At 43.3% G+C, this 14,374-nt stretch overlaps 1 protein-coding gene across 2 annotated transcripts; it reads right to left on the reverse strand.

The window, feature by feature from the left end:
- Nucleotides 1-200: 200 nt before the first annotated feature.
- Nucleotides 201-12,123, reverse strand: LOC119029793 (kinesin-like protein KIF2A). 2 transcript variants are annotated; one of them, XM_037116926.1, is made up of 21 exons: nucleotides 11,972-12,123; nucleotides 9,158-9,252; nucleotides 8,026-8,139; nucleotides 7,497-7,551; nucleotides 7,162-7,281; nucleotides 6,588-6,688; nucleotides 6,328-6,423; nucleotides 5,631-5,685; nucleotides 5,307-5,469; nucleotides 4,886-4,976; nucleotides 4,746-4,809; nucleotides 4,568-4,659; nucleotides 4,113-4,255; nucleotides 3,460-3,664; nucleotides 3,157-3,267; nucleotides 2,997-3,064; nucleotides 2,491-2,580; nucleotides 2,041-2,185; nucleotides 1,634-1,735; nucleotides 1,022-1,157; nucleotides 201-830 (listed from the first exon to the last, which is right to left on the reverse strand). In XM_037116926.1, exons 1-21 carry the CDS (start codon nucleotides 12,030-12,032, stop codon nucleotides 745-747), a joined length of 2,193 nt encoding a protein of 730 aa, XP_036972821.1. In that variant the 5' UTR covers nucleotides 12,033-12,123; the 3' UTR covers nucleotides 201-744. The 2 variants fall into 2 exon arrangements, with proteins under 2 accessions (XP_036972821.1, XP_036972822.1); XM_037116927.1 differs by lacking the exon at nucleotides 2,491-2,580 and having other exon boundaries at nucleotides 11,972-12,122.
- Nucleotides 12,124-14,374: the final 2,251 nt, after the last annotated feature.

A 14,374-nucleotide genomic window follows, 5' to 3' on the forward strand; every position in this document is an offset into this window, starting at 1 on the left:
GTACAGCAACAAGAAGTAACTTTTCTTTATTTTGGCAAATGAAAAATGACTGCTTCTTTAACTGTTGCATGGGACACTCTGGATCAGCTGCTTTGTCTTTGATTACAGCGCCCCCTTTAGGTCAATTTATGTAATGCATGATACGTTTTGTTTTAAGCTTCCTCTCAGTCAAACATATATTACATACAGTATCAACACAAACACACACTGGCTCATTTTACACACAAACTGCCCTGTTTGCCCCCCGTGCTGAAACAAAGGGAAGAACAGGAAGAAAAGCCTCCAAATATTGCACAAAATGGCAAAAAGTTGTTTATAAAATTGGCCAAAGTGAAGAGAAGCTGTGATTGACCCTATAAAAGTGTATTTAAAACAAATAAATATTCACCTTTTTTTCATCTTTTGTTTAAAATGGAGCACTTGTGACTGATCACACATACAAAACCTTGTGGACACACTTCACAGGAGGATGGAAGAGCAAAGACGGTCTGCTCTTTGGTTTCACAGGTGGACGGATGCATGATGGGAAGCGACGGCAGCCTGTACAGCAAAGAGGTTGAGGAGAAACGCACAGAGAGACAGTAAGTCATCAAATCACAGCTGAGCTCCATCAGCTCGTTCGTCAACAGCGACCTGCTCGGCGGCAGGTCTTCACCTTTCTCAGGTCAACATTACAGTGAAATATCTGTTATCCGTGTGTGTGTGTGTGTGTGTGTGTGTGTGTGTGTGTGTGTCTGTGTGTGTCTATAGTGCACGAGGCCTCTTCGGAGTGATCTGTTGGCTGGCTTGTTCCTCCTCCTGGAGGGCCGAGCGGAAAGACTTGACTTTATCTGAAAGAAGAGAGAACAGCACAGAAACGCTCCAGTTCAACATGGCGGCTTCATCTGTCTGCAACAGAAGCTACTTTTATGTTAAAGGAACAGTTCACCCAAAAATGAAAATTCAGTCAGTTTTTCAAAGTATGAAGGTAAAATAAAAAGGCTTTGTGTCCGACAGATTTAACGACAGCCGATCTTTTTACCTCTCAGCTCCGTGAGAATGTCGATCTTCTGGTCCAGGATCTGTTCCAGCTGAGTCGCAAACGACTCGACATCGTAGTCGACCTCCTCCGTCATCTCCAGCAGCACCTTCTCATCCTCCAGCCAGCGGATCGACTCCTGTAGGAACAGACTGAACTTTAACACCTTCTGTGCTGGTCACACTGTTTAATGTGAGACTGACGAAGAGATCAGGAACAAACTGAGAACTAAATTGTAAAAGGAAATGAATAGTTCATTGGGATTTTGTGATGTGGTACCTCCACGAAGTTTCTCTAAAATCCACTTTGAATTTCATTAATTTTTAATATTTGAGTTTAGAGTTTAGTTTGTTATGAATGTTTCTCATGTGCTTCTACACTGCTCACATACAAGTGGGCTGATTCATTTCTAATGCCAGCAGCATGTGGTTGTTACACGTGCTGTCCACTGGAGGGCAAACACACATTATTAATACCTCAAACTGATAAACTGGAAGTTGCTTCTGATGGTAAAACATTAGAGTTTCACACTGAAGCTGAAGTCTTGGCGATGTGATTTACTGTCGTTGAATTTATGAACCGCTGCTGTTTTTTAAAAGGCAGGCTGAGCTGTACCTGGAAGACGGCCCGGTGGTCCTCCAGAACCTGCTCCTCCATCTCCACCAGCTGAGAGACGGCTTCATGGAAAGTGAAGAGCTGCGGGGAAACTTCCTCCTCCTGCAGAGAAAACAAACACTGTCAGAGTCTGTGGTCCCAAAACATGAAGACAGCTGTCTGTACATTAAAACGCTTCATTAAACAGTCAGGTATGTTCACTGAACCAGATTTTGCTTTCTGCAATCAGGAATCCTGTTCATACTGGACTTACAGCGTCAAAAAACAGAGGACAAAATTCACAGTTCTGTGCACTGAGACTGGATTTGTATTGATTAGAGTTTAAGAAATATGAGTTGTGTTTCTCCTTTAACTGATAAATCGAGGCCACATCAACCTGAGTGAACGAGTAGCTGAGTCTGTCTTACATTCTGTTCGCAGAGCAGCTTCAGGTCGTCTCTTTGTGGAGAGCTACCGACTCCCCACTGAGCCTCCAGCACCTCCAGCTGGGTGACGTGTCCCCCCTGACGGCTGTCCAGAGCTGCTGCAGGGTCCACGGTGAGCTCCTTCACCCTGACAACACATCAGCGCCGCTCGTCAGACAACAACACGGATGCTGGCTGGTAGTTACGTGCATACATGCAGACGTGTGGCTGGTGGAAAAAGCTCATCGTGCCAGAGATGCAACAAGCAACACAGACTGAGTCCATGCAGAACATCAAGCCTGGAAACAATAACAGCAGGTCAACATGGAACAAAATGGATGGTGGAGGAAAAGAAAGCAGAAAGCAGAGAAACTTGGGAAGCAACAGAAAGTGATTAAAGGGAAAAAATGTGTTGTGATGGTTGTTGTGAGATGTTGGATAAAGTGATCGTACTCATAAGTAGGAGAGAGCTCAGAGCGCCCTCCTCCACCCCCGCTCTGAGAGAAGGGGATGTCTGAAGGACTTATCCCGAACTCCTTCACTCTGGAGACATGACGGGACAGAGACACAGAACCACAGAAGAAGAAGGAGAAGAAGAAGAAATAGAAGACGACAGGAGAGGATCATATTATGCTGCACACGTGTGATATGAACTCAACCTTTTTGCTGCTTGATACAAAAACAAAACTCACACAATTCTCATTTTCCATCATTTTCAAGCATTTGATTATTTTAGAATGTATTTTTATAGTGTTTTCTAAAAGGTGCAATATGTAAGAATCCATCAAATTCACCCTACAAACAAAGAGGGGCAGCATATCACCAGAGCAACTGCTAACTGCTAACTCTGCTAGTTAGCTGTGCGGGTAGGGATGCATTAGCTGTGTGTATTGATGTTTGTCTGAGAGAAATACCAATAACGTCGAACAGTCAAGAACTAAAATAAATTCTGCTTTTACCTGTTGGCGTATCTCAGCGTGTTCAAGGTGTTTTCACATGAAGCCATTCCAGGAGAGATGGTTGCAATCTGTGCAGGGGAACATCAGAGAGATCAGTGCTACATGAATGTTTCCGTCCACAGGAGGTGCAGAAACACACACAGATCCGTCTCCAGCTCACCATGCAGGTTCTGGAGTTTTCCCCTATGAAGGAGTCCCTCAGCACTTGGGTTAACTTGCTCGCTCTGAACGGAGTGTGAGGTTTGTTTCGGCCCAGAGCTCGAATACACTCCTGCAGTAAGACGGGAACAATTTGTAGATAAACAGCTCGCTGATGCTGGAAAACGTCTATTCTTGTTGCTTTAAAAAATACTAGAACTGATTAAGAGATTATAAAAATTATTTTCAAAAAACAGTAGATGACTAATTGGCCGTTGCAGCTCTAACAGTGATCCATTTTTAATGAAACAGTCTCAAATCTGACCTTTAGTGCCAGCAGGCTCTTGTTGATCTCGGCTCCTTCGAGGCGAGTCTGGCGGTCGGCGCTGGACGTGTCCGCCCCTCTCTCGTTCCCCGCCAGGTCGATGAGGGAGAACTTTCCGTGCATCTTCCCCCGCCGACGCAGAATGATCTGGAACACGGCGTGGCTCCGAGAGGAGTGAGCGTTCGCCGAGGTCTGACCAGACGTCCTGCAGGGACAGAGGAAAAAAACACCATAATGCTTATTCTTGTGTCCAAACGTTATTTATAGTCATTTCATATCAACGCATCAACATCCTGAGCGAAAATTCATAACTTCATCAAGTTCTAGTACATTTTTGAAAATGACAGATTCTTACAGAAGCCAATCCTTCGGGTTTCTAGGACGCTCAGGACAAAGTTCAACCCAGTCAGTGAAAAATAAGTGATTGCTGAGGCTCAAAATACACCTATAAAGGAAAAGTCATGACTAAAAGAGTATTTGGAGCACAGCTGCTGGATGCTACTTGGCATCATAAATCAACAGAAGATTTAAATGATTTTTTTAAAGAAAATTCTCAACGTGAACTGGAAAAGTTCTGATCCTGGGTGAGCTTTTATGAGACGACCCTAAACCATGAATTCGGTCTGAAACTGCTGCTCGGGCTGCTGTTTTACCTGCAGCTGTTTCCCACTTCGATGAGTTTGAGGACGTCCTCTGTGCACTTCACCTCTCTCTCCTGCAGCCCCACCACCTGCACCTGCTGCTTCCCGTCCTCCAGGACCCGTAACTTGGCTTTACGGTTGAGCAGGTCGAACACCTTTGAACACAAACACATCAGCACTCTCAGGAAGTTTGTCATGTCTCTTGTCAGTGCTGCAACATGAAGTGAACACACGGAGGCTTTGGAACAAATACAGACAGAAAGATTAACTAAGATAAAGATAAACTCCCAAACCAATAAATGAAGGATGTCAGACATGCACAAGTTGGAGAGGATGGAGAGACAAAAAATACAGATCTGCCTTTTTTTATTGTTCAGAGTTGAGCCTCATTTCAGTCAATTAGATTTAGATACAAGATCGTGACATGGCTAATAAAATAGTAACTAATCATTCAAAAAGACACCAACCTTCCCGCTATAAATCTCAAAAAATGTGGCAAAGATCTGGAGGTCCAACTTCTTGTAATTTGGCTTCTTTATCATGAGAAAGACGTCTCTGGCTGCACAAGGAAAGACAAAGAGACACTTGAATCAGTCAAATGGAGCAAACCAGCAGTGAAGACAGAGAGATGAGGGAGAAACTAACCTGACAGTGCATAGATGCCTTTAGAGCAGTCCTGGTTCTTTCCTGAAAAGTCTCCTCCCATCGTCTAAACAGAGAGTTAATGAGTTAAACAGGGAGGAGGGCACAGAAACAGAAAGTCTTGTCGGGTTAAAAACACTCACGTGTGTTTTTCCACTTCCAGTTTGTCCGTACGCAAAGCAGGTCGCCATCCCCCTCTCAAAGATGGTCTCGACCAGCGGCTGAGCGGTGAACCTGCGAGCACAAGAGCTTCTGTTAGCAGGCAGATGTTGTGTCAAAGCGCTGAATATCAAATTAATAATTATCCAATAAAAACACATACCAATACATTCTGGAAAATATATAAATGAAACAAAATTAAAGAAATTATGACAACAAAATTCAGTGTTTTAAAATGTTATTTCATCCTTCTCCGAGGCTGCTCAAGCTACCGAGCTAACAACGCAACACGTGAGCTTATTCATCAGACCATGTTGGCAGTTTGGGCTTCTGTGTTCTGCTACAAGCCAAGTTTCCCATCAGTGGGGTAATAAAACACTGAACCTTCATAGAGAAACACATCACCTGTAAACCATTTCATTGGTGGAGTTCTCGTCGAAGGCGTAGTCGAATCGGAAGGTTTGGTTCTCCAGGTAGCGCGTCAGGTCGACTTTCTGCTTGGGCTCGTGGACCATCACCACGTCCTTACTGGGAATGGTGATCACATCCAAATCCTTCACCGACAACTCTGGAGAGACACAGACAAGACATTTATTTCCATGTTTTGCACGTGTAATCATATGTATAAAAGAAAACAGCAGCTGCTGATTACATTTGTGCAAATGACTGAAATGGTGAAAATTTGCTTTGTTCTGTTTGAGTTAAAAAACTGAATAAAGAGCCTCTCACCTTTTTTATTGAGGGGACGTGCACGCACACACACACATATCCTGTGCTCCTCGATCTGAAACATCAACAGACAAAATGTTCTGTTCAACATGTGTCGTTAAAGGAAAAGTTCACTCAGTCGTCATCTCCTCCACCTCCGTGCTGACGGACAATCGGGTGAAGTTTCATCGTCTGCTGCTGCAACTTATTCACTATTATACATTTATTGTTATGCTTCATTTCAATTCACATCCTGTTTCTTTATCTTTAAATGTGTATACATTTGATTGACTAACTTCTATTACTCTGTTTTAAATTAAATATACTTTTTTTGCATTTTATTTTCTGTCTTGGAGCTTGAGAGCCAAAGAAAAACAGACAATAAACACTGTGAATCCTGAACCTGACTGAAACACTGTGATGTGTTCACTGAGCAAAAACAACTCTGTTTTCTGTGGCTGCACCATTTCATCAGGCACAAATATTCTAGATGTCACGTTCTCAGTTTTCCCAAAACTTTCCACCTGACGTGTGTCATATTTGGAAACTCTGACATCTCAACTCAGAATCTAAACAAGGTTCTGTTAGTTTGATCGATCTTTAGATGCACAGCATGAAGCTGTGATTAAAGCTGGGGGGCACAAACAAACTACAATGATGATCAACTATCTGGAAACTTTCATTAATGAGACACAAGTATTTAAATCACTTGACTCACCAGATCATTACTGGTTAGCGGCCTGTAGTCCAGACTGGCTCTGAAGTCTCGGATCATACACATGATTTCATAGTTTGGCAAATTGACGTCCACCTCCTGAAATGGGACAAAAAATCAAAAGAGCTTCCTTTTGAAGAGTGCTCACTTTAAATGTCAGCTTACAACCTGCACGTATGAGGATGTTATGACATTTAAAACAACTTGGAAGCCAATCCTGGTGTGTGTGTGTGTGTGTGTGTGTGTGTGTGTGTGCTCCTCACCTGTGCCCTCTTCTCTCTGAGCTCCTGTTGCTGAAGTCGCCTCTTCTCTCGTTTCTCCTGCAGTTTCTCCACCTCCTTCACACAGTTGGATTTCCTCCGTGCTGAAAAGACGGAGCAAAGATAATAGAAATAATCGTAACACACAACCACATTAATTAGAAATAATGCTCGTGTTAATCTGTATTTACTTCTCTACACTGTCTGAGGATGTAAGACCATTACACAGCTCACAGATATACAGTTTAATTTCACAACATGCTCAGCAGTGACTCTGCTGATTTCCATGTGTGAGGTTTTTCTCCACAGCATTGTACAATTATGCTAATTCCCACCGCCACAGCTGACAGATAAAACAAATGCTGTAGTATGAGTCGGAGAGGAGACGCCAAGCTGGGCGAGCGACTGTGAAAGAGCCTTTGACGCCCTCACGCTCACAGCTGTGAGGGAGCATGACATCACCCTCCACCAGAAAATAACAACACACATGGAAACGACCTCAGAGTATTTTAGAGACGACAAATCGGAGGCATGAAGACCAGTGTGACCTCTGACATGTAAGACCCAGATGTGTTACCGTTCTCCTGCTTCAGCAGGGACTGGTTGATGGCAGACTGGGGAGCGATGGCTGGTGGCGGAGGCTCTAAAGGCTGGCTGTGCTGGCTGGGACGGGCTCGGGTGGTTCCCACTGCTGCAGCTGAGGAGAACACAGGCCAACAGAATCCTCAGCTCCAGAACAAACAAGAGACAAACTATCCTCCCATTTACCTCCACCCGTTTCTGTGCACGCAGACAGATTTAGTTTCATGTATAGAGCTGAAACTATTAATTAATCCATACATCAATCAACTAAATACATTAAAGACAGGAAAATAAATCATATATTTCAAAGGTGATTAAAATCAACAGTACCTCTGTTCTCCCGTGGAGCGTTCTCAGCCTTGGGTATTGCTGTAATCCGCCTGGTCTGAAAATAAAAACACAAGCAGGTTTGTTACCAGCGTTTTCTCCACCACCATGAGGATGAAGTGCAGCATCCGAGACAGCCCCGGCACCACAAACAGTAAAATGTAAAAACCAGTGTGGAGAGCATCAAAATGAAATGATGCTTCCCAGATCTAATGGTTGTAGTTAGTTCCCAGCGGACACAACTAAACAAATATTGAATGAACTGAATAAACTAGACAGTCAAGGTATCTGTGTTTGTGTATTGCATTTGAAAATATTAAAACATCTAGAGTTTGACGTAAAGCATGAGCACACACAACAGTGCAAATTAAACCCAAACCTAAACTCTCGACAACAAGGTCAACACAAAACACTGACTTGGAGAAATGACTGAGCAAAAACTTCAGATCAGGAATCATGAATAATCTCAGAGTCTCCTGGATGAGAGAGACGGATTATCGATCTTCGACAGAACAGCTGGTGAGGAGCTGACCTTGGGGAGTTTGCTGGTCTTGGGGACATTGGAGGGCGGAGCTTCAGGACTCTGTGGGATCTCCTCGTCAGGAGCAACATCAGGATTCAGTGCAAAGACGCTTTCCAGATCGATCTGAGGCAGAAACAAGACACAGATCATTATATTAGAACATTTATTCAATCGGGTGATTGTGATTAAGATTTTTCCAAGAGAGAACTGAGGTAAAACGAGTCCTGATCTGTCCTGCTTCTGTTTCTAATGTGGACATTTTTTTGTCTTCTTCGCTGATACTGATAACCGATAATCACCTACCTCTCAAAGATGGCTGATTTAATAACCCACAGCTGTAATTAGATCTGTTGTTAAACCTGAATTTCAGGCCTCACAGGTCAGACATCAGGAATGGAGTAAAGAATTCCAATATCAAAATATGGGTGGATATAAACATCATTTATGCATTGATCCCTCAAATGTGGTTACCAAACACTTGTGACAGAGAAATTCTAGAGAAGCAGGATATTTTACACTTAATTGTCTAAAACGGGCCTGTTGAGCTACTTTTTTAGACGGGCATGAAGTGCAAAGGGCCGGACTTTTACACAAAGATCAGTGTCAGCCCCAAAATCCAGCATCGGTCAGGCTCTAAAACAGACTAATAATAAAAATATGAACAGGCATAAATACTGAGCATGATTTTGAGATGTAATAAAAGGTAATGCGGCACATGAGAAGACATAATTTTACACCCTTTAATTGTTGGAGTTCTAGTATTTTTTAAGCGCTTTTGAGCATATTTCAAAATGTGGAGATATATATCATGTTTATTTGCTTCCATTTTGATGGTGCAAAATGGTGGAAGGTTACTGAGTTCAGCATTTCCTCCTGATGAACAAAGCATTAAATTCCAGAGGAGATTAAATATTTTCAGGCAGCTTTGGCAGCGGACATTTATAAATGACTTTTAAATAGAAGCTAACCTCTGCAGTATGAGCACAAATAACGCTATTTTTATTTACAGAATTAACGTGTTTGAATCAAAGTTTATTCCACTGTGACACTTTCCAGACACACTGAGGCGATGGGGAGTAAATGACGAGAGCAGAGAAACATTCAGGTGGACAGGAAGTTGGCGGCTGAGGTTCAGCTGTACCTCTTTCCCTTTGGTGTCTCCGTTCTCGATCCACTCCACCGTCACACTCTCATTGTCCTCATGCAGCGATGTGACCATCGCCTGGTGAATCCGTCCTGCAGGGAGAGAGAGAGAGAGAGAGAGAGGATGTAAAGAGACGCTCGGCCTCTTCTGTCAGCGCCTATAGAGTCACGCAGGGATGACGTATGTTTGTAGGCTAACTCTGAAGTTAGCACTGCCCTGGTTCCCTCAACAAAAAGCAAGATGACCTTCACAGCTGAACTCCACTTTGTGATTCTTGCAGTGTAAATTAAATGTGTAGCAATAAAAAGCTAATGTCAGGCTACAAACAGACGACATCACAGTCACATGACTTAAACACAATTACTACACAGGTTTTTCTATAAACTGATATAAGTTGTAAAGCCAGAGTGAGAATAGTTTGTAACTAAAGTGGGCCTGTAAAGACGGACCAGTGAGTAAATAAGTCTCCGTGTTCACTGTGAGGATGTTTAATGTCCCTGTTTTCCTGTATATTGGTTCCAATAAATGCTCTCCTGGATTACTAAAAGACTCCTAATAAAACATCAGCCACAACATTAAAACCACCGACAGGTGATGTGATAACTTTGGGTAGAGGTCCTCATGTGGATGAACTTGACACACACCACCCATCCTGACACTGCTGCAGACCAAATACACGTCCTCATGGCGGTGCCCCCCCAGCAGCACAATGAGCCCTGACACACCACATAAACCGCTCAGGAACGGCACAAGGATCACAACAAAGAGCCCAAGACGTTGACCAGTGCTCCAAATAACCCAGATCCTGATCCAGCTGACCATCTGTGGGACGTGCTGAAACAAGTCCGATCCATGGAGGCACCAGCCCCCAGCATACAGGACCCGAAGGATCCACTACAAACGTCCCGGTGCCAGAAAACCACAAGACACTCTGATCTTTGACCATGCCTCAACAGATCAGAGCTGTTTTGGATGCACCAGAGGAACCGGCACAATATTAAGCAGGTGGTTTTAATAGGCGAGGGCCGCTTATTCAGCATTTTTTGATTATTCCTCTATCACTAATATTTCTGTCAGATTACTGATTCAAGAAACTAATTTTAAAATGTGCTACTTTGGCTCCGATGCATCATCCTGTCAAACAATGTCCTGCCTACAACAAAGTCTGAGTCTGAACGCACGCCTTCCCCAGTTTGTCATCAAACTAAAGAAACATCAGACTGTGAAAATACGTCATTATAAGTACGATGCAGCCGACTGTGTTATTAGTGACGTCGTCTCCCAACTCAAACACTGTAGAGCAGCTCACAGAACCGAACCAGAACCAACTCTCCTTTCACAGAACTGCAGTTGTCAGTATGAGGAGATTTATTATGATTTTTATCTTTTCTACCAAATCTCCTGAGCCCAGTTGGCTCCATGTTGGTGTTGGTGACGTGTGTTGAGCGAGACGATGTAGTTCACTGAGCTTTAACGCAAAACTACCTGAGGTTTGACTTCATTTAAGACAAACTGATTTAAATTGACCAACATCATATGTGTGATCGACACAGTTCAAGTGGGATTCAACACCTGTTTATCTCCACTGACACAGTTTTTTTTCTGAATTAAGGTCTCATGACGTCCACTGGAAAGGCTGTGAGACTTCAGCTCTCTATGAACACTGAATAATTTGAATCTGCCAGGTAACTACTGACTAAAGTTATCAAATAACTGTACTGCAGAGGAGTTAAGTACTTGGAAAATGAACTGAAGATCAGAACTTGAGTAAACTGTTGTTGAATTTATGACATAAAGAGTTTCACTTCTATTGTAAATAAATATTGATCCCAAATAATCGTTTTCAGTCTCCTTGATTTCTAATTGTGTTAATGGGTCCTCCCCGGGGTTTTCATGTTGTGGCTGACTGGAGTATGTGCTGCTTTAAATCACAGAGGCAGACATTAATACATCTAATGAGCCAGGAGCCAAACGCCCCAAACAGCTGCATCATTTTCTAAAATAATTCAATTCAGACCAAAACCATGACATCAACAGCAAACATCTCAGAGTCCTGCAGTCTCAGTTTAACCCTAAAATAATGATAGTGAGATGCTGAAGGGTGTGGCTCATGATGGATGATCATCAGACTTCCATTCACTGCCTCTTCACACACAACTTGCGTTCACTGGATGTTCACTGGTTCATGAGCAGCCGGTGACACTTTAAGCAAACACACGTTAATGTGGTTAAAAAAAAAAAAAATCAGGTTATTTTCGAGGCGGTGAGACGAGCTGCAGTGAGAGGGGAGAGGCCCCCCTGCATGCAGACATCCATCAGCCAGCCCGTGATTCACAGGCCACTGCTGGATGATGCAGTGCAGCTCTGGAGGGGTTTCAGCCATGATGCGGAGGAGAGGACGGAGAGGACGGAGAGGACGGAGAGGGGCAGGTGGCATTTTTCATCCGGACAGCTCCGGCGGAGGGGGAGCGGGCTGACAGGCGGGCGGGTCCGTCCACCTGTGCGGCTGTCCGGCGTGTGTCGGTGTCTCCCCCCGCTCCCGTGACTGACAGCCGACAGCGGCGAGACAGAAATGAACGTTTCTGCTCCAACACTTCAGTCAGCGGGGGATTTTAACTCGACACCCCGGGGAAAGAACGCTGATGTAGCCGTTTGCTAGCTTAGCGGCGAGCCGTTACGTTAGCCGTTCTACGGCCGTTGGGTCTGGATGCAGAGCGGGAACGTTAGCTGAGCTCCGCCGGATGGAGAGCGGTGTCTTGTCTCTGTGTGTGTGTGTGTGTGTGTGTGTGTGTGTAGCTAGCAGCTACGTACCGTCGCTCCGCTTGATCTCCACGTAAATGCCCACGAAGATCTTCCCGAACATACCGGCCATCTCTCCGCCGCGCCTGCCGTTATTTGGGTGCGTGCGTGCGCGCGTGTGCGGAGCCCGTCCAAGTTGTGCTGCAGGAGCTGAGGTCACCAGCGGTCAGCCGGGAGAGAGGGAGCCAGCCGCTGCGCATGCGCGGACCCGTGTCACCCAGGGCTGTTTGAAGTGAGGCGCATCCTCTGTTAAAGGGGGACTCCACCTGTTCTGCACACGTTAAAGGGGGAATTGTGTTATTTACAGTATTAATGAGGCAACAGTACAATATCTGATATCTATGTATCAGCCGCTATACACAAACTCGTACACAGTAGAACTCTGGCCATTGGCAGGGTCCGCCACATGTAAACAAACTAAAACAGTATGAAGTTGTGTTGTCCCTTAAGGTCACTTTGTTTATTCAGTTTATTCAGTCATGAAACCAAAGAGAGTTTGTTTTCTTTAGATATATATATAAAAAAATAGTCAATAAAGATTTTTTTCTCTTGTCATTTTGTGCAGCTTTAAAGCAGTAAATAAGCTAATAATAAAAGTTACAATTATGTACACGTATAATCAGACACATTTAATGTATGTACAGAGAGTGGTGGCGCTACATGAAGTCAACACAAGCAGACAGAAAGAAACCGTTTGAAATCTTGAGTTAAAATTGTTTTATGTGGGCTCCACAGTGTTGAGACTGACCGATATGTAGTTTTTAAGGTTGATATTACAAAATAAAAAATGTGATGTCTTTATATAAATTGATAATGGCACATTTTATCAAGGATTAGATGGATCAGTATTAGATGTGTGGTGGAGGGAGTACGCAGATCCTTCATTTATGTACAAATACATACAACTATAACACTTTAATACAAGTCCTGCATTCCAAACAACTTAATTAAGTAAGGGTGTAATCTGCTGAAGGTACTTGAAGTATCCAAAGTAAAAGCACGTTCTGAAGTGAAATGACCTGTGTATAGTTAAAGCTTTACAACAAACTTTAAATTCTCAAGAACAGCTGACAAAATGTTTTATTTGATCTCATTTCATGCTATTTTGTTTTGTTATGCCCAAACTGATGATGATTATACACATTTTTGTCCAATCCAGATCAGGGGCAGAAATAAACAAGTCTGCTGATTTCACACATCTCCACAATGCAAATCAACTGAAAGTCAACCAGAAGAAACCAGAGTGACGTCACGTCATCAGGTCTGTTGGACACCAGTTGTTTCAATAGATGAATGAAATGATTCTGAAAATAAATGAACTCAAGTATCAGAAGTTATTTTCTGGCTATTAATGTACTTATGTAAAAGCAAAATGAATATTTACATGATTGTATAATGTTTATTATGGGTTGACTGCTTATTGAATCCGATATTTAAGTGGCACTGTAGTTTTGTACCTGGCAACCACCAAGACTGTTGATGCTGAGGAGACAAAGACAGACACAGAAATATGAGCTGATGGTTTGTAACTTTCTGTCACTGAACACAAGATGGCAGCAGAGGCCTGTAACACACTGTAAAACATCAGGTGAGCAGTTAGTGGTGAGTTGAGTTGCTTTGTGTGAAGGAAACTACAGACGATCTGCTGATGGATCACAGGAGGCCCGTTCACATGTTGACCCATGAGTACTCAGTGATCACAGCTCAGACCACGTTCATCTTAAACCTCTGCCTTCAGTTTACTACATGAATTAGGCCAGAAAACTACGGAAGCCCTCAGCGGTCAAAGGTCAAACATTATTTCCTCAGTTTTAAGTTCAAGTTACATTTGATTTGATTTCTCGAGTAGTTATTTACGTCATTATGACAGAATAACAAATGAGACTACGAGATGATTTTGTTGAGATCTTGAGGAGAAAAACATGTTTTATTCCTTATATGTGTACTTCTGTAAAATTCGATGCCTCTTCATTTTGTTGTTTTCATTTTGGTTGCCAGTTATCTTCCATGTCACCACGCCGGCGAGGACGTTGTGTGACAGCTTGGCGATGCCTCGACCTGCTCAGTCGTCCTCCTGGATCCACACACTTCACATATATTACTGTTTGTAATCTGTGGCGCTTCCTGAGGATTCTTCCATCTTGTTTTTCCTGTCATAAGGATTGTTTTTCTCAACATGGGAGGTTTTACCTCAGGACAGATGTTGTTGTTCACTGTGCAGATTGTAAAGCCCACTGAGGCGATGCGATTGTGATCTTGGGAGGTGTACAATATTAAGTAGCTATATAAAATCTTATTCATTCACAAATGTTTGCACCCAGGCTGTTTGAGCTGACATAACTACCAGTAGTGCATCATTCAGAGGTGCATTCAGAGCTTTGCAGGTCAGATTGTCAGGAATATAAAAGTCTGAAC

The sequence above is a fragment of the Acanthopagrus latus genome, chromosome 12, assembly GCF_904848185.1.
Source record: "Acanthopagrus latus isolate v.2019 chromosome 12, fAcaLat1.1, whole genome shotgun sequence".
Taxonomy (NCBI): domain Eukaryota; kingdom Metazoa; phylum Chordata; class Actinopteri; order Spariformes; family Sparidae; genus Acanthopagrus; species Acanthopagrus latus.